This window comes from Lontra canadensis, unplaced genomic scaffold, assembly GCF_010015895.1.
Source record: "Lontra canadensis isolate GAN:19392208 unplaced genomic scaffold, GSC_riverotter_1.0 scaffold52, whole genome shotgun sequence".
NCBI lineage: Eukaryota > Metazoa > Chordata > Mammalia > Carnivora > Mustelidae > Lontra > Lontra canadensis.
The window spans coordinates 10,187,604-10,213,895 of record NW_022631046.1 but is presented as its reverse complement, the minus strand read 5'-3'; the positions used below and the strand labels follow the sequence as shown (position 1 = coordinate 10,213,895).

Genomic DNA, 26,292 nt, shown 5'->3' with positions numbered 1-26,292 from the left:
GAAATTAAAACTAGAGCTACCCTATAACCCAGTACTGCAGTACTAGGTATTTACCCCAAAGATACAAATGTAGTGATCTGAAGGGGCACCTGCACCCCAGTGTTTATAGTAGCAATGTCCACAACAGCCAAAATATGGAAAGAGCCCAGATGTCCTTTGACAGATGAATGGATTAAAAAAGATGCGGTATATACATATGTACAATAGAATATTACTCTACCATCAGAAAGGATGAAATCTGACCATTTACATTGATGTGGATGGAACTGGAGTTTATTATTCTGAGCAAATTAAGTCAATCAGAGAAAGACAATTATCATATGGTATCACTCATATGTGGAATATAAGAATTAGCACAGAGAATCCTGGGAGAAAGGATGGAAAATTGAATGGGAAGAAGTCAGAGAGGGAGACAAACCATCAGAGACTCTTAACTATAGGAAACAAACTGAGGGCTGTTGGAGGGCAGGTCCGTGGGTGGATGTGGTAACTAGGTGATGGGCATTAAGGAGGGCACGTGATGTGATGAGCATTGGGTGTTACATGCAATTGATGAATTACTGAACTCTACATCTGAAACTAATGATATACTATATGTTGGCTAATTGAATTTAGATTTAAAAAAAAGATGTCCAGCATTCTTAGTCACTAGGGAAACACGAATCAAAACCACAATGAAATACCACTTCAAACCCAGTAGGATGACTATAACCAAAAAGGTAAATAATAATAAATGTTGGCTAGAATATAGAGAAACTAGAACCCTAATACATGACCCATATGACCCAGCCATTCTACTCCTCAGTATATAACCAGGTGAATTGAAAACCTTTATCTACATAAAACCTCGGACATGAATATGCATAGCAGCATCATTCACAAAAGCTAAACAGTGGAAGCAACTCCAGTGCCCTTTAGCTGATGAATGGATACAGAAAATGTGGTATATCTGTACAGTGGAATATTATCCTATCAACAATAGCTAAGTTATGGATAGAGCCCAAATGTCCACTGACTGATGAATGGATAAAGAAGATGTGGTGTATATATACAATTGAATATTACTCAATCATGAAAAAGAATGAAATCAACATTTGCAGCAATGTGGATGGAGCTAGAGCACATTATACTAAGCAAAATAAATCAGTCAGAGAAGGACAAATACCATACTATTTCGCTCATATGTGGAATTTAAGAAACAAACATGAGTAACATGGGGTGGGGGGGGAAGAGAGAGAGGCAAACCATAAAAGAGACTCTTAATGATAGAGAACAAACTGAGGGCTGCTGATGGGCTAAACAGGTGATGGGCATTATGGAGAGTTCTTGATGTGGTGAGCACTGGGTGTTGTATGTAAGTGATGAATCACTAAATTCTACTCCTGAAACTAATGTTACAATTATATGCTAACTAACTAAAATTTAAATAAAAACTTGAAACATAAAAAGATAAGTGAAAAACAAAGGACACAAAGAAAGCTATTTTTTTTAAAAAGGAATATTATCCAGGCATAAAAAAGAATGAAGAACTGATGCATGCTACAACATGAATGAACCTTGAAAACTTTATGCTAAGTGAAAGAAAGCAGACACAGAAGACCACATATTGTATCATGCCTTTTATATGTAATGTCCAGAATAGGCAAATCCATAAAGACAGTAGTGGTTGCCAGGAGTTGGGGAGAAATGGGGAGTGACTGTTTAATGAGCACAAGGTTTCTTTTGGGGGTGATGAAAATGTTCTGGAATTAGATGGTAGTAATTATTGCACAACATTTTGATATACTAAAGACCACTGAATTGTACACTTTAACAGGGTTAAAATGGTAAGTTTTATGTTACATGAATATAATTACAATACAAAAAATCAGTAGCTAAACATACAAAAACTTAAGGCTGGTTAAGGAGGAATTTTATAGAATGAATATATTTCTTTTAAAGTCCTGGTCATTAAGCTGACTGTTTTTAAAAGCAATAGCTTTGAATGGATGGGTATTGAGGAAAACTAATTCTTCCAAAAGCTGTGACTGTTGTTTCTGGCCATATAGAGATGATCGCAAATTTCTTAATGACTCTGCATTCTGATAGAGTTGCCAAACAAGCATAAGTTTTTGTTTTTTTTTTTTTTTTAATATGAGCATACTCAATCATGAAGACTACATTTTATAAGATTTACCTAGAAATAAGTAATTTTTCTGATATAAAAAGAAGCATCTGAATGAATTAATTAATTCAACAACAAAAGACTATGGAAGAAAACATGCCCTAGCAACTGGCTTCTTGTACCACAATCAGGGGCTCATTTATCTTAAACAAGTCAACTTTTGTAATACCCTCTGTACTGTATAGAATGCTGAGTGACAGTCAAACAGAGCTGTCAAGAAGGAAGGAAAACAGTGGGAAATGTGAACTAGAATGAATGAAATTAAAAAAAAAAAAAAAAAAAACTTTGTGTGAGAATGCAAAATAGTCTCTGACAAGGAATTTTCCTTTAAAATAACCAGAGGCTATGTGAACACATTGAGAAAGTGAATGTCAGTAGGATGAAAAGTACTTATTAATCCCCCACAGCACTTCTAATAGAATTTACCTGGCCCCCAACTCATTATAAAAACCATCTAAATCCAAAAAGACATTGAATAAAACCCCACAAATCCTTCCTCCATTCTCATGTCAAATGCTGCTTGACAGATAAGTCGTTTACAAAATGAGTTCTTCTAGTTTTTGCCTTCACTCAGTTTCCCAGGTTCTTGTCTCATAGTTATCGTGTTAATAGTTTTAACAGCACATTAGAAGTTATATATCATTAAGTCCAATTTTGCTTTTTTTCCAAAATTATTAATATTAAATAGGTACTAAGAAATTGAAAGTGATATGATCTCTTCCCTTCAAAGAGATCTTATCGTGAGAAGTTATTTTAGGTGTTGATGGGAAGGGGGAAAATCCTCCTGATTCCATCACTGTTCTAAGATGGGGCCTCTAATATTTTAGAACTCTCTTGGGAGTTCTGTTCCCTGTTCTGTCACTGATTTGCATTATGACCTCGGAAAAGTTTCAGTGTATAAAGACAAGTGCAAAGTGAAGTTATGAAAACAAGACTTAACAGAGATCAAGTGAAGAAAGAGATGGGAGCAGGTGGAACAGCTATGTAACAACTGTCTTAGTAACTGGACACAGGGACCAGATAGCAATTTGGCTTGAAAGAAATTCCAAATTACTTAGCTATATACTAACATAGTTTCTTATACAGTTTTATAGTAAACTCAAATTTTGCCTCAGGACAAAACTACAGCAAGAATCTAATGATATTTGCCAATCTTCTCTTGTTCTGTATCTTATAGCTGAAGAAATTGTGGCTATCACAGGGAAGAGAAGCTAATTGGATATTATAAGGCAAGAAAGCCTTAGATGCACTAAAATACACATCTTAAAATCATAGTGCCTTACTATATTGTCATCGTACACATGAAAATCTGAAACGAAATTATGCACATAATCTAGCTCTATTCACTTGTAACATTTATCCAAATAAATACGTCTGTTGGACAGACATCATTTTTAAAAACCCAGTAAGAAATAATTCTTAAAACCCGTTGGAAAGGAAGAACAAATAGAAAACAGTTCTATGCAATCAAGTAATGATGGGGGGGAAAATCACATAAATTGGTAATAGAATGATCTTATCTAAATGTAATCTTCATAAGCCTCCAGAGCATCACAATATTTAGTTCCATGCTATTTGTATTTTTTTAATTTTTTTTTCAGTGTTTCAAAATTCATTGTTTATGCACCACACCCAGTGCTCCATGCAATACGTTGTATTTTTATGGCAGAAATATTTATTACAGTCCCCAAAGGAAAGATAAAGTAACTGATGATACTGAAAAGAGGAAGCCAGTAGAACTAATCTTGAAAAAATATTAAACATCAAAACCCATTTAGTTATATAAAGCAAGTTGGAAGTCTCCTTTTAGAAGTACCTGCTCAAGCAGTCTTTTTTTTTTTTTTAAGATTTTATTTATTTATTTGACAGATAGAGATCACAAGTAGGCAGAGAGGCAGGCAGAGAGGAGGAAGCAGGCTCCCCGCCGAGCGGAGAGCCCAATGTGGGCTCGATCCCACGACCCTGGGATCATGATCTGAGCCGAAGGCAGAGGCTTTAACCCACTGAGCCACCCAGGCGCCCCTTAAGCAGTCTTGATAGATGGAAGAACATGTGCCGGATAAGAAATGGCAGTGTTAAAGGATACATTTTTTTTTTTTTAAGATTTTATTTATTTATTTATTTATTTGAGAGCGCGCGCGTGCGCGCGCGAGAGAGAGAGAGAGAGCACGAGGCGGGGGAGGAGCAAAGGGAGAGGGAGAGGAGCAAGCAGACTCCCCACTGAGCAGAGAGCCCAACATGGGGCTCAATCCCAGGACCCTGAGATCATGACCTGAGCTGAAGGCAGATGCTTCACCTACTGAGCCACCCAGGGGCCCCAAGGATAATTTTAAGAGTGAAGTCATGACTCTCATTCAGATATAAAATAAACACAGGTCAAAATTTTATTTAACTCATTAATTAATGAAGGACCAGGAAGACATTACAACTTATTCAAGGGAAAATTAAAAGAACCACACATATATAGATAAAGAATGCTGAATATACTTAGAGATAGGATCCAAAGCATCTTTCTCGAAAGACAGTACACTTAAACCTCTTAAGCCCCTAGTAATAAATAAAAGTAGTCCCTATCCCTGGACTCAAAAAAAGAAGAGATTTTCTTTGTTCTAGAAAGTCATTACTCTGAAGGGTGAGAGAATCCTACCTAAAAATTCCTCAAGGACCCCAATTTTAAAGTGCTCACTTAACAAAAAAATACACAGTTGAACCAATAAGAGTTCATTTTAAAACAATGGGGATATTTTAAAACCTACTTTCACGTGGCTTTTTAAATGAAGTTACTTTATTAATAATATTTTTAAACCCAAAATTGTTTTGCAATTTATCTGAAGGCACAAATTTGTTTTTCTCCACCCTGAAGCAGTTTCTCCCCTCCTTTATGCAGACAGGTAGGTTTGGGGAGTTTGTTTTTAATTTCTTTGGTTTTGGTTTGACCAATCATCTAATTTTTCCAAAAGGGGCCGTGATGTATGTTGAAAGATAACTCACAAAACTTGATTTTAGTTCTTAGTTCTAGCTGTAATACTATTTAAAAAAAGAGCTGCTGAACCACATCTTTAAACAATCTTGGAATAAATGCCCACAATTTGGAGTACATAAATTTGGTGGCATTTGAAAATTTTGCTTGTTTGTGTATGCATGCTTCTGAATACTCCTTCAACTCCTGATTTTTTTTTTTTTTTTTTTTTTGGTGGTAAAGAGCATGCACAATGGCACAAATAAACTGCCATTTAGATATACAAATCACAGTTTGAGGGTATACAAAATTTTGTACATGAAAAAAATGGAAATAACATAGCAACCTGAATCTAAAAATGTATCTGAATCATTAGGATATGTACAGTGTTTTCACTTAACCATTCTCCATAACCTAAATTACTACTGACATTATTGCTATTAATAACCTAAATAACACTGACTGTAAAAACCACCACACTATATGATTACTTTCCAACTCTATGGCATCTAAAAGGGACAGTAAATAACATAAAGAGGTGCTATCCACAAGGAGCAAATCTTTAATTGGAGTTCATTTACATTCCTGTTATCCTCTTCCTTTGTAAATTTATTCACCAAGATTCTGAGAAGTAAAACTTGCAGTGGCCCAGAAATTAATTAATTTTTGGACTCGGGTTTTACACTGAACCCCAGGACTCAGGTTTTACACTGAACCAATGAGATCCCTTATATGCCCTCAACTTATTCATGCCAGGGGGAGATGGGGGCCAATCTGCTAGTATTCTCCTATCTCCAAAACCACTAGGCTTCTCCCAGAGGAGCAGGACTAATAATCCACTTAAGACCAGAACCCTCCTGAAATGGCTCACTTTGAGCCCAAACCAGCTTCTGTCCTGAAGAGTTCTCCAAGGACAAATTGTTTTGGAACACATCTGTTTTACTGAGGTAACACCCTCAAGGGACTTGGCGGAAGTGGACCCTCAAAATCCTACTTCCTAGGGTTTTATCATAGCATAGGTAGGAGTTAAGATGATTGGAGTCAGACTCCTAGAATTCAAATACTGTCGCTCCAGCATTTACTGGCTTTTGTGACCTTGGGCAAATTATCTAGACTCTTTGAACTTCAGTTTCCTCCCTTGTGAAATGGCAGTGATCATTGTCCCTACCTTACAGGGTTCTTGTGTAAATCCAATCAGTTAATAGTTATGCAATGAACCAGAACAGTGCCCAGTACAGAGTGCTACTCAATATTATCTATTACTACTATTGTTATTATTTATCATCATCACTATTATTATTATTATTCTCATTTCCCTCTGTGACTGAGGGAGGGAACATTCCCTCCATGTTCCTTAAGCTTACAGATCTTCCACAGCAACTAGAGATGTCTACTACAGATAAGAAACGTATTTGCCAACCTGCCTTGCCTGGATGTAAACTAGTATACACCTTATAGGAAGCACTCTGGACAAACCTGAATGTCTTTCAGTCCTATTCTACCCCAAATCCTGCTTTGTGACAAACAATTGAAAGTATCCTATTCCCAAATGCATAATTGGTACTCTGCCTTCTTGGCAAGTTTATAAAATGTAACTAAATCCAATAACTAAGATTATCAATGCTCTATTGAAAATATTTGCAGAGTGAAAAAGAATTAACACATATTTGTTGAAAACCTATTATATGTCAGTTACTGGAGATTCGAAGAAATTTAACCCACAGTTTCTTCCCTCAAAGGGCTTACAGTCTAGCGGAGGAGGCAGATAAGCGCATGATTACTATACAGTGTATTACATGCAGTTTTCTAATGAAATTCACATTCGTTCCATTCATGCTTTTTTCCAGCTCTTTCAGCCAAAGCAAGGTTCTTGGCAAGAAGGCGAACGTAGGCATAGTTTGTCTTTGGCTCCCTCCCTTTCCCCCTAAGACATTCCCTTCCCCTCAGTCATGAAGACTCTTCCTCCTCTAGGCAACTTGGAGTCTAGTTCTACGATTGAGAACAGATGGTTATAACCCCAGCTGATATGTTTGTTGCTAATAATTAAGGATTTGCCCCCTTTTTGAGCATAAGTGCATTTTTGTAGGGAGCTCCTGGACCTCCAACCCCATTTAAAGCTAAAGGAATGAATTTCTACAGGAAGAATTTCAGGCAACTGGCTAACTGAGAAGAGAGAAGTCTCAAAGTACTGGCCAGTTTTCATTCTTTAATCATCATTGTTTCTGCTCTATATCTAACTTTATTTTATTGCCCATACTTTCTTACAAGGGCTGCTTTCTCTAGTGTCCAAGTTCAGACCAATGAATGGATCATAAAACTTTTCAATTGGTTGCATTCTTGCTATATATATTATTGGGCAAGGGTTTGGAATACTCAGCCTTCAACCTTTTTGCCCCATTCTGAAACAGTATGTTTCAAGCCACCTTTTCCACCAAACTCAATTATTATGCTTCATATTCACCATAGAACTCCCACATCTTCTGTTAAATTAAAACATTCAAACCTTTAATGGAGAAAAGGGATATTTTATTTGTTAATGAAAAGACATGTTTTCCTCACAATGCTTCCTATTCAAAGGTTTGTGCTGCAGCATTGTTGTCTGCCGTTTTTCGTCCTGCCTGAGAGGGGAAGGCTTTAACAGGCGAGCCCTTATTTGAGTTTATCTCTTTGCATGCGTAAGAAGTTCATTCTTTTAGAAGTTAATCCTTTTCTTCTAAAAGGGACATATTATCTCTTTAGAAATTAATCAGTTTTTGCCTTCCCATTTTGTCTTAAATTGCTGTGTAGCATTGTTCCACTTCTAAATCATTTGTCATCGTTAAATAGAGTTCTGTGAATTGCTGCAGCTGCCTGTAAGTGGGCATTTTCCTTTGGTTCATAGAATAGGCACTGTTTGCATTCTCTTTTCACAAACATTTTTTAATGTTCCAATGACAGTATGAAAGAAGACTTATTTGCCACTGGAATTCAAAGTTGAATGGAAAAATGAAAATAAAATCATGTATATGTAAACAATAATGGCACCATGGCACAAGAAAATCACTTATTTGATGAAATTCAAGAATTTCTGAATACATAGCTGTGAAGGCTTTTTTCCCCCACTAATTTTCATTATAATTTTTAGTAGGACATGAGCAACAGCTGTTCCTTTCTTTCTTAGAAAGCAGTTGGGAAGCAATTTTTTTTCAGGCATTCCTAAAAGAATTCAATTAATATGAGTCCTCCAAAGCATTAACCGGATTGATGTTTTGCTTCGGTAATTTCCATTATGGTGAATGTCTGTAGCAAGCATTACTAGATGATGAAGTATACCTTTATTTGGAAGGCAGGAGCTAGAATGATATTTAGCCCATGATTTCTTAAAAATGCAGCAGAGGTGGAAAACAGTAGAAGAAAAATAAAAAGAATAGAATTTATGCTCGTTTAGGTATAGTCAATATCAACAAATGAAAGTCTGTCTTCAGAGACTATCTATTAACATTTATTTACTTCTTCATCTGTGTGTCACAAGAAGTGCCTGCAGGAAGGAAGAGATACTCTTCTAGCTCTTCCAAAATCTCTTTGATTTTCAGATGATCTGGAAATGTTCTGCATTGGTGAGTTGGCAGTAGGACCCAGCCAAATAAGTCTTCTTGGGAGTTCAGAAAAGATTATGGGTAGTTGCCTACAACCAACGGTATTCCCAACACAGAGAAGAAGGCCTTAAAATCATAGAATCCTGGGACACCTGGGTGGCTCAGTCAGTAGAGCGTCCGCCTTCGGCTCAGGTCATGATCCCAATCCTAGCGTGGTAGGATCGAGTCCCACATAGGGCTCCTTGCTCAGTGGGGAGCCTGCTTCTCTCCTTGCCTACCTCTCCCCCTGCTTGTCCTCGCACTCGCTCACTCTTGCTCTCTCTCTCTCATTAATAAATAAATAAATTTTTAAAAAAAATCATAGAGTCCTAAGACTGGTAGGACCCTGAATGTTGTCTAAGCCAATCTCCCATCTAATGTTTAAGTATTCTACAACATCTTGATAAGTGACTGTCCAACCAATATATACCTGACACTGCCAATGATCCAATTCTCACATTCTCTTGCCATGGCTAATTTCCTCAATTCCATGGGTACAGACTGCTGGAAGTTCTTCTGCCCCAAAAGGAACAACAAAGAAGAAGCAGCTTTTTTTTTTTTTTTTAAAGATTTTATTTATTTATTTGACAGAGATCACAAGTAGATGGAGAGGCAGGCAGAGAGAGAGAGAGAGAGGGAAGCAGGCTCCCTGCTGAGCAGAGAGCCCGATGCGGGACTCGATCCCAGGATCCTGAGATCATGACCTGAGCCGAAGGCAGCGGCTTAACCCACTGAGCCACCCAGGCGCCCCAAGAAGCAGCTTTTTGAGGCAAGACCTATCTATCTTCCAGTGATGGATCTGAAAGATAATAATTTCCTCATTTTGCCCCCAACCTAGATTCCTATGTTTGTAGCTTCAAATATGAAGAAATTGCATTTTCTCTCCTTATCTATTTGGCGCATATATATATATATATATATATATATCACTAAAGTGCATAGTTACTAATGAGCGTGCTTGTTCCAATAATTGCTTAAATTAGTGGTTCAAAGTTTGCATGAGTCCTTCCCTATAAGTATGCTGAAAATTACTTGCATATAGGTTAATATTAACAACAAATAATATTAGATACAAGTAGGAAAATTTTTGACATCAACAGAATAAAGTACTTAGTATAAGAAAGGGGGTTACAAAATGCACAGAATAACCAAAATACCAAGGTATACCTCTTAGATAATTAGGAGTTATAAACTTGCGGTTAAAGTCAATTTCTCCTTTTCCAATCAGACAACCAGCCACCCCTCTTCTTCAACTACACCTTAAGTATATAATCCCATTTTCCTGCCCTTTATTAATTCATGTTTGTGTATCAAACAAGAGCTATGTTTAACTTGTTACTAAAGTTTCCTTTTTCTGTTGTTTTTTTCCCCCCAATAAAGACCTAGTTTTACTTGCACATTTTTCACGAGCATCAAATAGTGGGTGATCTTTCAAGCTTGAACGGTAATGGTTGTATCGCTGAGGAAGGATTTCTTGTTTCAGATGGTCTAGATAATGATTTACAGCTATTTTTGGTAATTCTCAAAATGACAGCTCCTCGAATTTTTCTGTGTGCAGAAAAATTTGCTGGGCCGGCATTTTTCAGGCCCTGGGAGGCTCATCCCAATTCTCAGCATGTGGGAGCAAGGGAATGCTCTGAAATCTGTACTCCAGAGGGAAAGGACCTGTCCCCATTATCTTGTGATACATGTGAATGTTTGATGAGGTTTCCCTAGATGTCTGTGCCCTCCTGAGGCCTGCAGTTTGTGGGCTAGGGCTGGGTTTTACTTATAGGCTCGGGCATTCCAAGACCAAAACTGATAAACTGACCTATAATGATAGTTTAGTTCCTCTAAAGAAAATGAACAATATTTCACAGCATCTATCTTTATACAGTACTCAGTAAATGGTTGTTTAAAAGGAGAAAAGATGCTTAAAGGCAATAAGAATTAACAATATTTTAGATTTTTGAGCATTATCAGAAAATATATGTGAGTGCCACTGGCTGTTGGAAACCATAAGCTGGGGTAAAAACAAACAAACAAACAAAAACAAAACCATAAGCTGGTATATTTATTTACCATATATATGTATGTATGGCATAGAAACAGTAAAAAGGGATGTGGAAGAAAGAACACAAGAGATAAGATAGGAATGAGGTAGAAAGGTTTTTTTTAGAAAGAAGAAAAGAACATGTATTTAATATACCTTTTAATTATTTCCTTATTCAAAGATCTTCAATGGATCTTCAGTACCTACAGGGTAAATTCCAGCATCCTAAGCTGATATTTAGTATGTTCCATGATCTATATAGACTCTACCTCCCCAACAAGTGCCCTCTTTATTTATGGATTTTCCCCAGAATATTACTTTGGGGTTTTTATCTAAGGAAAATCCTACATGTTCTTTAGACACAGCCTCAAGGACTAAGAAGTTTTATATAAATAGCATTTATTGACTTTGGTCTTTGCCATATTTACTTTTAACATTTTCTAAAATGCCCCCTTCAGATAATACTCCATATAACAGTAGCGGTGAATTAGGGGTGGTTTATTCCAGGAATTCTGACTCTAACTTCATCAAATATTTGTATCCTCGGTGTTCTGTATGTGGGATTATTTTTACAGGTTATAGAATTAAGACAATTGTAAAACTACTCTTCCCACTAATTTTCATTATCCTACCAACTTCTGCCAGCTATATAATAAATGTGTCTTCGCTTTACTAAACGCTTCCACTTTGGGAGAATTTTCTTACTCAATTTTTCCAAAGACTCCATTTTGTATGAAGTCAGCATCTAGCTTTTACTGAGAGTCTTTGGAGAACCTTCCCATGCCAAAGTTATTTAATAAAGGGTTTCTACTTTTTCATCATGTTAAGGAATGCTGAATTTAAAAGATTTAATAAAAGCAGTAGGACTGGAGCATTTCTACCAGAAAATATGAAAAATCAGATTTCCAAGAGCTGGGATAAAAAGACCACACTCTTTATTTTTTTTAAAGATTTTATTTATTTGTTTGAAGGAGAGAGAGAGAGAGACAGAGATATCAAAGGAGAGCACAAGCAGGGAGGAGAGGAAAAAGCAGGCTCCCTTCTGGGCAGGGAGCCCAACACGGGACTTGATCCCGAGACACAGGGATCACAATGTGAGCTGAAGGTAGATGCTCAACTGACTGAGCTACCCAGGTACTCTAGAAGACCACACTCTCATAGAGCAGTAAAAATTAAATTCCTGCAGATCTCCAAATCTAAGTGCAAAATTGTCTTTCGGACTCACTTGTATGTGTGAATGGAGATGTATCTTACAACTCCATGGGACTTTACATCTAACCAGCTCCTAGGAGAGACTATCACAAAAAGAAGCCCAAGAAAACAGGTAACTGTAACTCATCTCACACTTGGGTATTCCAAGACCAAAATCAGTAAGTTGGATCTATAACACTAGTTCAGTTTCTATAAGGAAAATTAACAAAAATTCTTGCAACATCATTGTACTCTAAGGAGCCAATCCTACCCTCCTAAGAAGAAGTAATACTTTAATTAATCCCTAAGAGCTAAAAGGACAGTTATAATTAACTTTCATTAAGTATAGAAACCTTACATTACAATACACAGAAGTGAAATTTAGCAAGGTAGCCACCAAAATCATTTATGAAATTTTCCAGATTACACCACTTAGACCTCATGGGGCTCACCCACAAGTAGCCTGCAGTCCTCCAAGCCCTATATAATTCCTGCACTTGAACATTTTACGAGCATAAGGTCCATAGAAGTCATATCACAGACTTGGATAATACATAATCCAGAGTGCCTCTACCAGTGGAACCAAAGACATATATGCTAAGAGAATTAAAAGAGAAAGGGGCTCCTGGGTAAGAAAACACGACTTACTCTGGTGTTAAATTGGGTCAAGCAGTAGTACATCAATGTACTGGGGTAGCTATTTCCAGATTTGTTGAACTCTAGGGTTTGATTCCTTTTGATTCTGGCCACTTCGAGTACATGTCATTTCTAGTACTTCCTTTATCACTGCAGTCAAAATATTTTGGTTGTATTGAAATGAACTTTGTTCACAGATTCTCCCTAGCCTCCTAGCACCATACCTTGGTTCATCTTGTTTCCTCTTCCTGGGAAGTCTCTTCTCTTCTACCTGACAGAAATGTCAGAAATACTGCCCATCTTTAAGGACTAGCTTAAAACCCAACCCCCTTCCTAAAGCCCTCCACAACTATCAATCTGTGGTGATTCCTTCATCTTTTAAATTCCAACATCCTTTTATTTTCTTCAGTATTTATTGTCTTGTTTATCTGTAATTTTTTTCTATGTAAATATTTTTTATCCAGCTACATTATACTATTCTTAAACACAGAAATGTTTTATAATGCTTTGTGTACCAAACATTGCCTAACATACTATATATCCTTGTGGAAATACATTAAATATTTGTTGGATTAGTTGTTATCATCTATTACTTTCATGCTAATTTACCTGTTATGCTGTTTCTCAAGAAAAAACAAAGCAAGACTCATAGATCCAGATTTAGAGATCCCATTCTGAGCTACTTTACAAAGCTTTCATTTGTACAGTCATGACATCATGTGTCAATAAGTGCATGTTGGTACTGGAGTTCATGGCAGTCCTTAGGTATTAGGGAGTATGATGATCCAAGAGCTTAATTTTTAGAAACTGTTGGTGAGAGTCTACAAAAAAAAAATTAAAATTCTCGTAAAACTCTCAGATCCTAGAGAATTCTACTGAAGTATGCCTCCCTGTGAGAAACACTATTTTAATAAACTCAACCACTCTGAATTATGGGATTAAAACAAAATCATTATGGTCATTATGACATAATACATTCAAAGCCTTAAAATATATATATATATATATATTTGATTTTGATTTTGATATATATTTTAAAATATATTTTTTATTTTGATTTTCAGTTTTACTTCTGGAAAACACATTCTAAATAAATAAAGATGTACACAAATAGCTACAAGGATATTTGTTATAGAACTAAAATATAATATGTAAAAATATTTAAAACCTAAATAACCAAAAATAGGCGATTGGTCAAATAAGTTGTATACCATACAAGGGAGCCATTAAAATGTGTGCTATAGTGGCTCCTGGGTGGCTCAGTGGGTTAAAGCCTCTGCCTTCAGCCCAGGTCATGATCGCAGGTCCTGGGATCAAGCCCTGTATTGGGCTTTCTGCTCAGCAGGGAGCCTGCTTCCCCCACTCTTTCTCTGCCTGCCTCCCTGCCTACTTGTGATCTCCATCTGTCAAATAAATAAATAAAATCTTTAAAAAAAATGTGTGCTATACAAGAATATTTAATGAAATGGAAATATTATATCAATATATTGTTATATGAAAAAGGAAGTTTTAAATATAATTGTATTTTGGGGCACCTGGGTAGCTCAGTTGGTTAAGCATCTGCCTTTGGCTCAGGTCATGATCTCAGGATCCTGGGATCAAGCCCCCTATCGGGCTTCCTGCTCAGCAGGGGTCTGCTTCTCCATGTCCCTCTGCCACTCTTGCTGCTTGTGCTCTCTCATGCACTTGCGCTCTGTCAAATAAATAAATAAAATCTTCATACATATACATATGTATATGTATATATATATGTAGAGAGAGAGAGAGAGAGAGAGAGGCACCTGGGTGGCTCAGTTGGTTAAGTGACTGCCTTTGGTTCAGTGCATGATCCTGGGGTCCCAGGATCAAGTCCCGCATTGGGCTCCCTGCTCAGGTGGGAGTCTGCTTCTCACTCTGACCCTCTCCTCTCTCACGGTCTGTTTCACTCTCTCTCTCTAATAAATAAAATCTTTAATATATGTGTGTATAATTGTATTTTTAAAGTACTGGAAATATAAACTTCAAATGTTGATTGTGATATGAAATCATCATATTTACAGATTTCCAAATTTTTTATGGTGAAGATGTCATACTTTTGTGTAAGGAATTTGGAAAATTTTAAGGTATTAAAAATTTAAGTAAATATCTAGCTAGTACTCCAGAATTACTCATATAGGGTCATGTAACCTACAGCCAAGAAAAATGGATTATGTAAGCATTTTTTTTTTTTTTTTAAGTTGGCTCCACACCCAGAGTGCAGCCCAACTCAGGTCTTGAACTCACAATCCTGAGATCAAGACCCAAGCTGAGATCAAGAGTCAGATACTTCACTGACTGAAATATCCAGGTGCTCCTTCTATGTAATCTTCTGAATTAATCAGAGGACAAACTAAAGAAAGGACCTCACACCTTGATGACTTCTTTAGGAAAGTGAATGCATGTCAAATGCCTAAAGCCAACCAATGAGATAAGATTGTGGGAAGAATATTCCTTCCTAACATTGTTTGTGCCTCACAACTCTTACTTATTTTTGTTTGTAGGTCCATGGAAAGTGTATGTGTAAGCACAACACAGCAGGTACCCACTGCCAACACTGTGCACCATTATACAACGACCGCCCTTGGGAGGCAGCTGATGGCAAAACGGGATCTCCTCATGAGTGCAGAAGTGAGTACCAAGCCGACAAGACTAAAAGCCTTCTTTGTAAAGTAAACTTATCTGTGGACGGCTTGTTGTCTCTAGAAACACAATATAAAGCGGTGGGTGAAAGGCACTGTAACCTACACAAACATAGCTCATATCACTGCTCACTATGACCTCAACCATTGGAAGCAATCACTGCTTGCAAAGTTGCCAATATGACTATTCTGCCAACAATGTGTTGCCCATTTTCTTGGACATTTTGCAGGACCTATGCACCCTTCTTGAGAAGTTGACAAAATAAAAACATGGCTAGACACAAAAGCACCTGAGGATTATGGCGTACAATTGCCCTCGTAGCTGAGATACCAAATTATAATCATGAAAATGGCTATCTCAAATTCAGTTCTCAAAACAGCCCTATAAAGCAACCAGGTGGTGTTAATCCCACTTGAGAGATCAGGAAATTGAGGCTCAGTAAGATTAAGTAACTTGTCAAAGATAGTAAATGACAGTCAGGACTTGATCCCAGCTCTTCAGTCTCTAAATTAAATGTTTCTTCCATAATACCATGATGCCTTCACTTATGATACTTAAAATGACAAGTCAGATTTGAAATTAAGCCAGTTCGTCAAGAATGAGACTGCCTTACTAGGGCTAACTTCGGGTTTGAGGTTGGAGATTAGATAAGAGGGTAAAAAATATGGGAATACAAACCATTTTTTTCTTTGCAATTCAAAATGTTCAGAGAAATACGCATGCCCATAACAATGTTTATACTTAAAAACTTCAGTTTTGCAAGAATTTAAAGGCAAGTACTGTCAGTAACGTTGTGGGAAGTCTCTTCCCATACATAATTTGGAATCCTAGTTGATTTATTTTAGTTTCTCGGAAATGTAAAGGATTTCCTCTAAGCATAAATTTTAAATTATCTTACATTATGCTTTCTAAAGATTGTGAATCTCATCAAAATATCATAACATGTCAAGGAAACAATGAAAAAACAATAGCACAAACACAGTTGACCTCCAGGAAAAAGTCTGGATTCTTATTCTAAATCACTCATCAAGAGAATCTAAAGAATTTCTCCTAAATTCCTAGAGTGCCATTCTGGTCTTTCCACAGACACCAACTGTGTATCTAAATACATCTAGAACACAGAGACTTGTCATTTGGTGTTATTGATAATCTTATAAGTGCCTTTGAGAAATTGTTACAAAAGAAATAATGCAGACCCCTTCTAAAAACAAAACCAAACCACCAAAAACCCAGGCTTCTACAGGAGACTATCTTGTATTCCACCAGTACATCAATACTGAGGAATAGTGCCTCATGAAAGACAAATAAGTCTACCTGCCAAGTTACTAACCCCTGTCCACTACAAGGTTCTTTCCAGGTTCATTAGTGAGCATGAATTTAGATCTGTGACTGCAATATGAATTTTCATTTTCAAATGACGTCTGACAGTGTAAGGTTTTCTAAGCATGGTCAGGGGACTCACAGTGATGACACTGGTGCTTGAGAAGAAGCAGGAATGGAAATGGTGAAGCGTTACTGTTAAAGAGGTAAAAAATGGACAGCCACTCAAATAGTCTTTCCAAAACAAATAACCCCAGCTGTTAAGGAAATAGTAATATCTCTGTCTAAGAAGATATATCCATGCTTTGCTGACTTTCAAGCATATCCTAAAACTTAATTTTTTTAATTTAAAATTTTAAAACTAAATAAAAGTCTCTGCCTTTTTATATGCTTTTTTGAATCTTGTACTGTGAAAATGTGCACTACTTAAAAAATGAAAAATAAAATTCAATACCAACACTGTATGTTAGTTATGCTTCAATAAAAAAAAATTAGCAATCGTTTACCTCATCTTCAACAGCCTGAATATTAGAGAATGTTATTTTAAATTATTTGTTTTTCCTCCATGACTTTTTCCCCCCTCAGCCTGCAAGTGCAATGGGCATGCTGATGCCTGTCACTTTGACATTAGCATGTGGGAGGCATCAGGTAATCGCAGTGGTGGCGTCTGCATTGATTGTCAACACAATACAGAAGGTCAGCATTGCCAGCGATGTAAGCCAGGCTTCTACCGGGACCTCCGGAGACCCTTCTCTGCTCCAGATGCTTGCAAAAGTAAGTGAACTAGGGGTCCCTGGGGAAAAGCTTGACTTGTACAAAAGAGATGAATCTTTCCATCCTTCATATGCTGGTCCATGGGAGAGAGGTCCTGAAATTCTTAGTACGCTCCAACACACTAGTTCATTTCTTCATTGATAAGCGGCACAAATTTTTAACTTGTTAGGTGAAAAGAGTATAATATTCATAAAAGTAATCTCTTTCATCACTCTGCATGAAGTAAAATTGTTTCCTGTAGCACCACATTTTGGAAAACAAAGTGAGAAATAAAAGAGGGGTAAAAAGGATGATGAAGAGGGAGATATGTTTAAAATTATCTTAAGGGACAGCTGGCTGGCTTGGTAGAGCAGGTGACTCTTGATCTTAGGGTTGTGAGTTCAAACCCCACATCTGGTATAGAGCTTACTTTAGAAGAGGTATGTAAAATTATTTTAAAGATTTTATTTATTTGACAGAGAGAGAGAGATCACAAGTAAGCAGAGCAGCAGGCAGAGAGAAAGGGGGAAGCAGGCTCTCTGCTCAGCAGAGAGCCTGATGCAGGGCTCGATCCCAGGACCCTAAGATCATGATCTGAGCCGAAGGCAGAGGCTTAACCCACTGAGCCACCCAGGTGCCCCTGTAAAATTATCTTAAGACTAAATATATGAGTAGGATGTAGGCAATAAGCAGACTCAAACTGATAAAGAGTACTTGGGTCATTCTAGCTTTCATCTCTACGGTGAATTTGAACACCGGAAAAACCATGGGTTTGGATGTCATTATGAATACATTTTGGCTGACACTGCCCTAATGTACCCCTGTATCATAAACTAACTTAGAACATAGCAATAATCCCCTACTCTTTCCCCAAATACTAAATTTTTATTGAATAGATTTTGCTTTTTTGTAGCATAATTCTAAGATGAGATTTATATGAAAAAAGAGTAAATTTTTTTAAAAGTAGGGGCTCAATTAACGAGACATTATCTGAAACATGACCGTGAAGGGTGCAGTCGGAGCTTCCACAGATGTTCAATGTGTATTAAGAGTTCATCTAAATACATGAGTAGTTGCCGAAATGACATAACTCTTAACTTGACGACAAAAAATACTCAAGACTATTAATGGAGATTGATGATCATGTACTTCCTTTTCCCACCAAGGACTCCGTGTTCTAGCTCAGAAACAGTGACCAGAAGGTTAGCAATATAATGGGAAATATTCATTTAAAATTTTGAGTTTTTTTTTTTATTTAAAGGAAGAAAATTCTATTGCTCTTAATAAATGCATATTTTTAAACATCGGACAGGTGGTATCTACATGAAATTTGAGTGGGCTTATTTGTTTTTCTCTCAGATTGTAGAAGACAGAAGGTGGCCCAGCTCACTTTTGACATTGAGCTCAAAATTTCTATCTACATCTTACTATTTCTCTGAGAATACGGTTTCACTCTTGCTCTTTGTACTCAGACTTTCATTTTAATAGGTTTTGAACAGATCTAGAATAGAAGTTTCCCTGCTCCTTATGGCTATGTGACCCTGTGCCAGCTATTAAAGCTGTTTGGACTTTGATATTTTTTCTCCCCATAGGGCTGTAATGATAGCTATATAAAATAAAGTATGTGAGGGGTGCCTGGGTGGCTCAGTTGGTTAAGCATCTGCCTTCAGCTCAGGTTATGATCCCAGGTCCTAGGATCAAGCCCCACCCACATGGTCAGGCTTCCTGCTCAGTGGAGAGTATGCTTCTCCCTCTCCCTGTCCCCTCTTCCTGTGTATTCTCTTGCTAGCTCTCTCTCTCTCTCAAATAAATAAATGAAATCTTCGGGGAAAAAAAGATGTGAAAAAAAAAGTATGTGAACTGTTTAGTGCACTGCCTATTATAGTAAGCCTTCAAGAAATGAAAACTAGTATTATAATAACTATTAGTGTCCTATATGATAGAAGATGGGAAATAATATTACAGAGTTCCAACTCTTTATTGATCAAAAATACCTATGTCAAAGAGAGTTGCTTCTTTAAAATCCACAGGACCTTAGGGAATAAAATAAAGGCTCCTTAACCCCAAGCACTGAATGAAGGGTCTGCTTATGAAATTGCTTAGATGCATAATATATTCAGTCTTAATACCATTTTCTACAGGATATATTTAAATAGATAGGGGGGTGACTGGTTGGCTCAGCCAGTAAAGTGCGTGACTCTTAATCTCAGGGTCATGTGTTCAAGCCCCATACTGCGTGTGGAGCCTACTAAAATAATAATAATAAAATAAAATAAGATTAAAAAAATAAAAAGTTGGCACCTGGCTGGCAGCATATGACTCCTGATCTCAGGGTTGTGAGTTCAAGTTTCATTTGGGTGTAGAGAATTACTTAAAAATGAGATCTTAAAAAAAAAGGAAAGACATAGATGATAGATAGATAGAGAGATAGATAGATAATGTGCACTGCATATCTTCAGACCAATAGCAGAAATGTTTAAAAAATGAGAATGTACTAACTACCAAGCAGATGAAATAGGAAAGGAAGTTAATTTATCATTAAGTGACTTAGATAAAGTAACTATCTTGTAGGACAACAAGCAACATTTTCAGAATACATTTTTCAAAGATACTATTAAATAACATTGACTTGAAACAGTAAGTTGTACAATGTACCTAACTTACATATTTGTTCTTTAAGTCATTCAATGAATATATACTGAATGCCTGTTATATGCCAAGTGTTTGGGATACATCAGGGAACAAAACAAAGTTCTCTAACCATTAAAAACAGAAATAGAAAAGGGTTAGGGGTGCCTGGGTGGCCCAGTTGTTAAGCATCTGCCTTGGGCTCAGGTCATGATCCCAGAGTCCTAGGATAGAGCCCTGCATCAGGCTCCAGGCTCAGCGGGAAGCCTGCTTCTCCCTCTCCCAATCTCCCTGCTTGTATTCCCTCTCTCGCTGTCTCTCTCTGTCAAATAAATAAATAAAATCCTTAAAAAAAAAAAAAAAAGAAAGAAAAGGTTTATGGGCAAACTCGGAACCAAGATAAATACGTTTTTAAATTTTTGCTTTGTTTTCTTTTTGTTATTGTGCTATGGCTCATATTCTTACAAAATATAAAAAGGTTGCCAGCTCTAGCTTTTGAAACCCTAGAGAGCTCACCACTTCAGAATTTTATAAAAAGAATGTGAAAAAGGATATTAGTTAAAAGTTGACTCTTTATTAATGGTCACTACTTATATAACTATTCTAGAGACTTGTACAAAAAAAGATTTTAAAGTTTTGCTCCCCAAACTACCAGTTCTATAAAAACATAAGCAAAATGTGAAACTGTAGCTAAAACTAACACATTAGATACAGTGTTTTCACAATGTTTATGTATGTGTGTGTGTAAATGTATATATGTATGTATGTAGGCAAATGGTATATACGTGTGTACATGAATGTTAGATCACACAAGTATGATCAGTATTGTGTTAGAGAGTGTGGAGGAGAGCCCATAGGAGGAGCAATTAACAAGAGTTGAATGTTTTGAGTTTTGATGTTAAGACCTGAGACCTGAAGTTTAATAGGAATCAACATAACATGGCTAATCCTTCTGGAGAAAATAACCAGTGCCAAAAAGAAACAGAAGGAAGAAAGAATATGAAATATTCTGAGAACTGAAAAAAAAAAAATACAGAATGACCAGAGAGGCAAGAAAAATGGAGGGAAGGCAAGAAAAGGTAAGGGAATGAGAGTAGAAGAAAAGATGGGTGGTTGGCTGGAGCTGTCCTCATCTTGGACACAGTCAGTGAGACGGACCTGATTGAACTACTTACAAGTAGTTGATAATCAGCCAATAAATATCATTTAGCATAATTTTCCTGGGCCCTGCCAAGTTGATATTTATAGGCATTATCTAAGTATTAGAAGACCAAAAGCACCAAAGTCATTTCAGTGAAAACTCCCATCAAGACTACATTACTATATTTTTTAAAAATGGAAACATTGTAAGGTAATTATAACAAATTTTTTCTGAATTTGTTCCTCAATACTTTAAGTTGTTGTGAGATTCTGAAAGACTTGAAGACAGAAACTACTACTACTGGGGTGCCTGGGTGCCTCAGTTGGTTAAGCAACTGCGTTTGGCTCAGGTCATGATTCTGGAGTTCCGGATCTAGTCCCACATCAGGCTCCCAGCTCCGTGGGGAGTCTGCTTCTCCCTCTGACCTCTCCCTTCTCATGCTTGTGCTCTCTCTTTCTCTCATTCTCTCTCTCAAATGAATAATTCTTTAAAAAGAAAAAAAGAAACGACTACTACTGAGTCAAATTGCTAATCACTCCTAAACAAATACTTTCATGGTATTTAATGTACCAAGTAAGGAAGTTATGAAAATAACTGATACTAATTTAGCCCTTTTAGCATAATTTGTAGGAAGTAGGTGGATTAGCGGGGGAAGATCTGTATTTCCTTCTTTCGTACTCTGGATAGTGCCCTGGTCCACTGATTAGATGGCTGAGGAAGGCACATCTCCATTCATTTTATGGTTATTCCAGCATATGTTTGGGACAAGTTGTCTGTGTCAACTTCCTTAGCATGGATTTCCTTACTGGTGCTTCTTTCAGAATATTACCCTTTTTGTTCTTCTCTTTCCTTTTCTGACTCAGGGGTAACTACCAACACTTATTAGCACATCCAATCCTTTCCCCTACCTTCACATTCTCCACAGTATACTATTTGATTGACAATATATTTGGCAGAGTTTTCATTTTTATTTAGTAACATTTTCATATCATTAACCTCCTCCTTAACAGATGTGTCTATGTATCACCTTCAGAGTTAGTAACTCTGGTAATAAAGTGTATGATAAATAAGTTAATGTACACATTTTATTTTTTTAAAAAGATTTATTTATTTATGAGAGAGAGAGAAAGAAAGAACATGCACAAGTAGGGGATCCCTGCTGAGTGTGAAGCCCAATGTGGGGCTTGATCCCAGGACTCTGTGAGACCATGACCTAAGCCAAAATCAAGAGTCGGATGCTTAATTGACTGAGTAGTCAGGGGCCCCTGTACATAACATTAATGTTAGAGTGTACCAGATTTCATGCTAGAGGCTGATAGAAATATTGCTGTAACTAGAACTTTTCTCCCAGTTAGTTCCCACCTTTCTTTTCTGAGGAAGGTAGTATAAGGAAAACAAGTAAATATTATGATATGATATTAAAAAATCTTAACTATCTCAGTATGTGTCTCTATCAACATGTACAATGTTATTCAAAATAACAATTTTATTTATTCTACTGTGCTTACCAAGGTAGAAAAGTAACCTGCTACTCAGTGTGTGGTCCATAGACCAGCCCCATTGGCATCATCCTGTTGCTGATTAGAAAATACAGAACTTCTTATTCCATCCCAGATCTACTGAATCAAACATGCACTTTAAAAAATTTCCAGGTGACTATATCATACTAAAGTTTAAGATTGCTTCAGAATGTTTTTCTTTTTTTTTTTTTTAAGATTTTATTTTTAAGTAATCTCTATTCCCAACGTGGGGCTAAAACTCAAAACCCTGGGAGCAAGAGTCACATGCTCTACCAAATGAGCCAGCCAAGCATCCCCAGACTGCTTTTTAACAAAGGTTAAACACATCTTAGCACTCTATGGTTAAGTTGGCTAGAACATCCTACTATTCCCTGAGCATCCAAATTAACCAAGATGTGCATTTCTATTTGTGTGCGTATGGACTTAGAATTTATAAAAATGAATTACATAGAGATTTACTGAGAAAAAATGGATATCCGGATAAATATGTTTCCATAGTATGGTTTTTTCCTAAAGTTTGATTCATGGAACACTAACTCCATGAGATGTCAATTGGAATTAGATAAGGAAAATTTCTTCTATGACCTTCAAATTTAAAAAAATGGTGAATTAATCAAAGATTTTTTTCTTCGGGATTTTTCAGAGCATTTAATATGCTAATGTTCATTCTACACCTCCTAAAAAGCTTTGAGGTGTCTCTCAAATTTAACCAGAGAACACTTTTCTTACAGAGTAAGAAAAGTTGGACCTGTGTTCTACAGAATACACTGGAAAATGCAGCTATTGTATGGTGACATATCTATATGATGACTTCACTTGGGAAGACATATCCCAGAAGATTCCTTCTGTATATTTGTATATTTGTTCCTCATTTCTAAGTGTTAGAGCCTATAACTATATATCAAGGAAATAATAAACTTTACATTCCTATCAGCAAAATAATCACAAACATAATATTAACTCAGGCTGGGCAGTCTAGTCTGCTGGACTGCCAGGGATGACTTATGAAAACATCTCTCCTTTATTTCCTACTTGATATCTTCTCAGGAATTTGGAGCCATTGAAACTCTGAGGCAGCAGTCCAGACAAAATTTACTAGAAGTATAAATTACACCTCAGTTTAGCTAAGGAAACACTTACCGAGTACCTCCTCTATGCAAGGCACTGTGGTAAAGCACTAGGTCTGTAAAGATGAAAAGGTCTTCCCTAAAAGATCTTTAATTCTAAATGGGGAGAAATATAAGAAACAGATTATTTCAATATACTGTGGTGATGGTGATGATATAATAGATAACAGCTGACATTTGTTGAATGCCTACTAGTCTCTGTTCACTCTTCAAAAAGCTGTATGTATATTAACTCATTTAATTTTCACAAAAGCTCTTTGATATTGGTACCATTATCATTCCCACTGTATGATCAAAACAATGAAAGAGATACATTGAGTGTCTTAGAGAAAGTGTAGGGTAGGGTGAAAGCAATTAAGGGGAGACTTCCCTGAAGAGATGCCTTTGATACTTCTTTGGGGATTATTTTTATTTTTTTTCTTCTAAAAGTACATAGTGTTTGTCTTACTTTCTAATCAATGATTGCCTTTGTTGACTTTTATGAGTTGATCTAGAAAGTGAAATGAACTGATGTTATTCTTCCTCATAGAACACATTTCATAGAATACTTACCTGGACACATTATTCCAGCCAAGAAATATCGGTGACATTCATCTTGGGACTATGTTCACAGTTAGCTCTTTGCCAAATAAGTCAAGGATTTATTGGCACTATTGATGTTCCAGGCTAATTTTTTCCCTTCCACTCTCCTGACAAGCACTTTGCTAACTGTTATTGTCCTTATTATACATTTTTAGTTGATGGTCATAAATTCATCAAACCTGAATAAAAAGAGCTCTAAACCTAATCTACTAGCCGAAAGATTTATTCCTGTGAATAATGAAATCAACTCTATTCTCACTTCCTCTTTATTCCAGCCTTAAGCAGAACCAACTGTGGGACCCAAACAATCAACTACACTTTTCCATAGCCAAGAAAGTATTTCTGAGGATTCCAGAGCTGTTTGTTTTTTTAAGGCTAGTAGAGATCATTGAAACTAAATTTATTTCTACAACTCAGGAAAAAAAAAATGTAAAGGACAGTGCACTTAAGGTCTGTAAACACAAGGGAAAATGTGAATCTTTCCAGCTGAATCTAGGGCTGAGGGCAGAATGGAGGCTCAACTTGGTTGGCTGCTAAGGTACAGAAGTAAAAAGGAAGATGTAATTATTACTGTGTACTAAGATACTTTGAGGAATACTATCTTTCTGTTTTAAAAGAGCAGTCTCTTTTAGAGTAACTCACTTGAAATCTTGAATGTCCCTTAGGTACCTTAGGTAGCCTATCACCTAAGTAGATTTTCTTTTGGCAGACATTAAAAATATGAGAATAACCCACTGAACAGTAGTGTGCTAGCTTTCTCGCGAGGGGAAATGCCCTGATTTGTAGCACTGGCCAATTTCTGTGGTTTAAGTATTCCCCCCAATTTCAAGCTATCAGATCATTTTTCAAATCAAGAACTCAGACACACTCAGACTCTACACCACAGGTGAAATGGTTTCTCTCCCTTGAATGAAGTCTTGCCTCAGCCTCTTTCTCTGATCTCAAGCACTGCCTCAATCTAATCATTAGTTCCCAAACCTGTCAATGGATCAGAGTCAATTGGAGCACTTACTGAAAATATGAACTCTCAGAGCCCTTCCCTAGATCTTCTGAATCAGAATCTCCAACAGACACTGAGGGCAGAAATCTGTATCTTTTTCTAAAAAGCGTCATTGGTGATTCTGATTCAGCCTTTTGGTCCCCTGGCCAGCACTTGAGAACCACTGCATATACCATTATTTCCAGTGTGATCTCTATTCACTTCCATCCTTGGATGAAAGATTTTGAGCTAATAATCATCTATAACTTAATCTACTCACTGAATTAGCCATATAATTGACAGAAAATCCTAAAGGATTACTAAAACTCTGTCTAGACATTTTTTCCTGACTCAAAGATAGATATCAATGCTCATAAACATTTATGTCACTTATCTTTTCCTCTGAAGAATGTCTAACTTAGAACCTCTGCTTTTCTTAAAAAGAAAAAATTCTGGCAGATTTCTAAGATGTCTGTCTTTCCTGTAACAGTTTCAAAATAAATACCTAGTGATTCCATTCAGAAAACTCCCTCTTATTCATAATATATAAATTGATTTACCATGAATACCTCATATTCTAAAGTGCATTACTGTGTAATGAGACTGGATTTATGATAAAATTAGCTTACCATTACACTGACAATTTATTTTTATTTCTGCATTCACATACTTCAGAACATAGCACTTTTCCCACTTTTTACTGATGTACCTATGTTTCAGCCCATATCAGAAAAGGACTTTTTCCCAAGGGTCATTAAAATGTCTTCCTTATAGCAGCTTAGTGGGTTTTTTCTTTCAAAAAATATAATTTTCACAAAGCACGAATCCATTTTATGTCTTATAAACAACACAGACATCCTTGTTTTATGCTAAAAGCAATGATTTCAGCATAGAATCAGTATAAAGTAACAGTTTTTGAAAAGCAAACTGTAAATTGAGCCAGTTACTTGGAAATCACATACTATAGGTATGTGATTGTGTTGGATTA

At 36.6% G+C, this 26,292-nt stretch overlaps 1 protein-coding gene across 2 annotated transcripts in view; it reads left to right on the top strand.

Moving 5' to 3' along the window:
* Positions 1 to 26,292, top strand: part of NTN4 (netrin 4) — a 114,024-nt gene that overhangs the window by 56,447 nt on the left and 31,285 nt on the right. For both annotated transcript variants that reach the window (XM_032874262.1, XM_032874264.1), the window contains exons 4-5: positions 15,116 to 15,242; positions 17,160 to 17,348. In XM_032874262.1, coding sequence (XP_032730153.1) covers positions 15,116 to 15,242; positions 17,160 to 17,348 — 316 coding nt within the window. The remainder of the gene's footprint in view (positions 1 to 15,115; positions 15,243 to 17,159; positions 17,349 to 26,292) is intronic.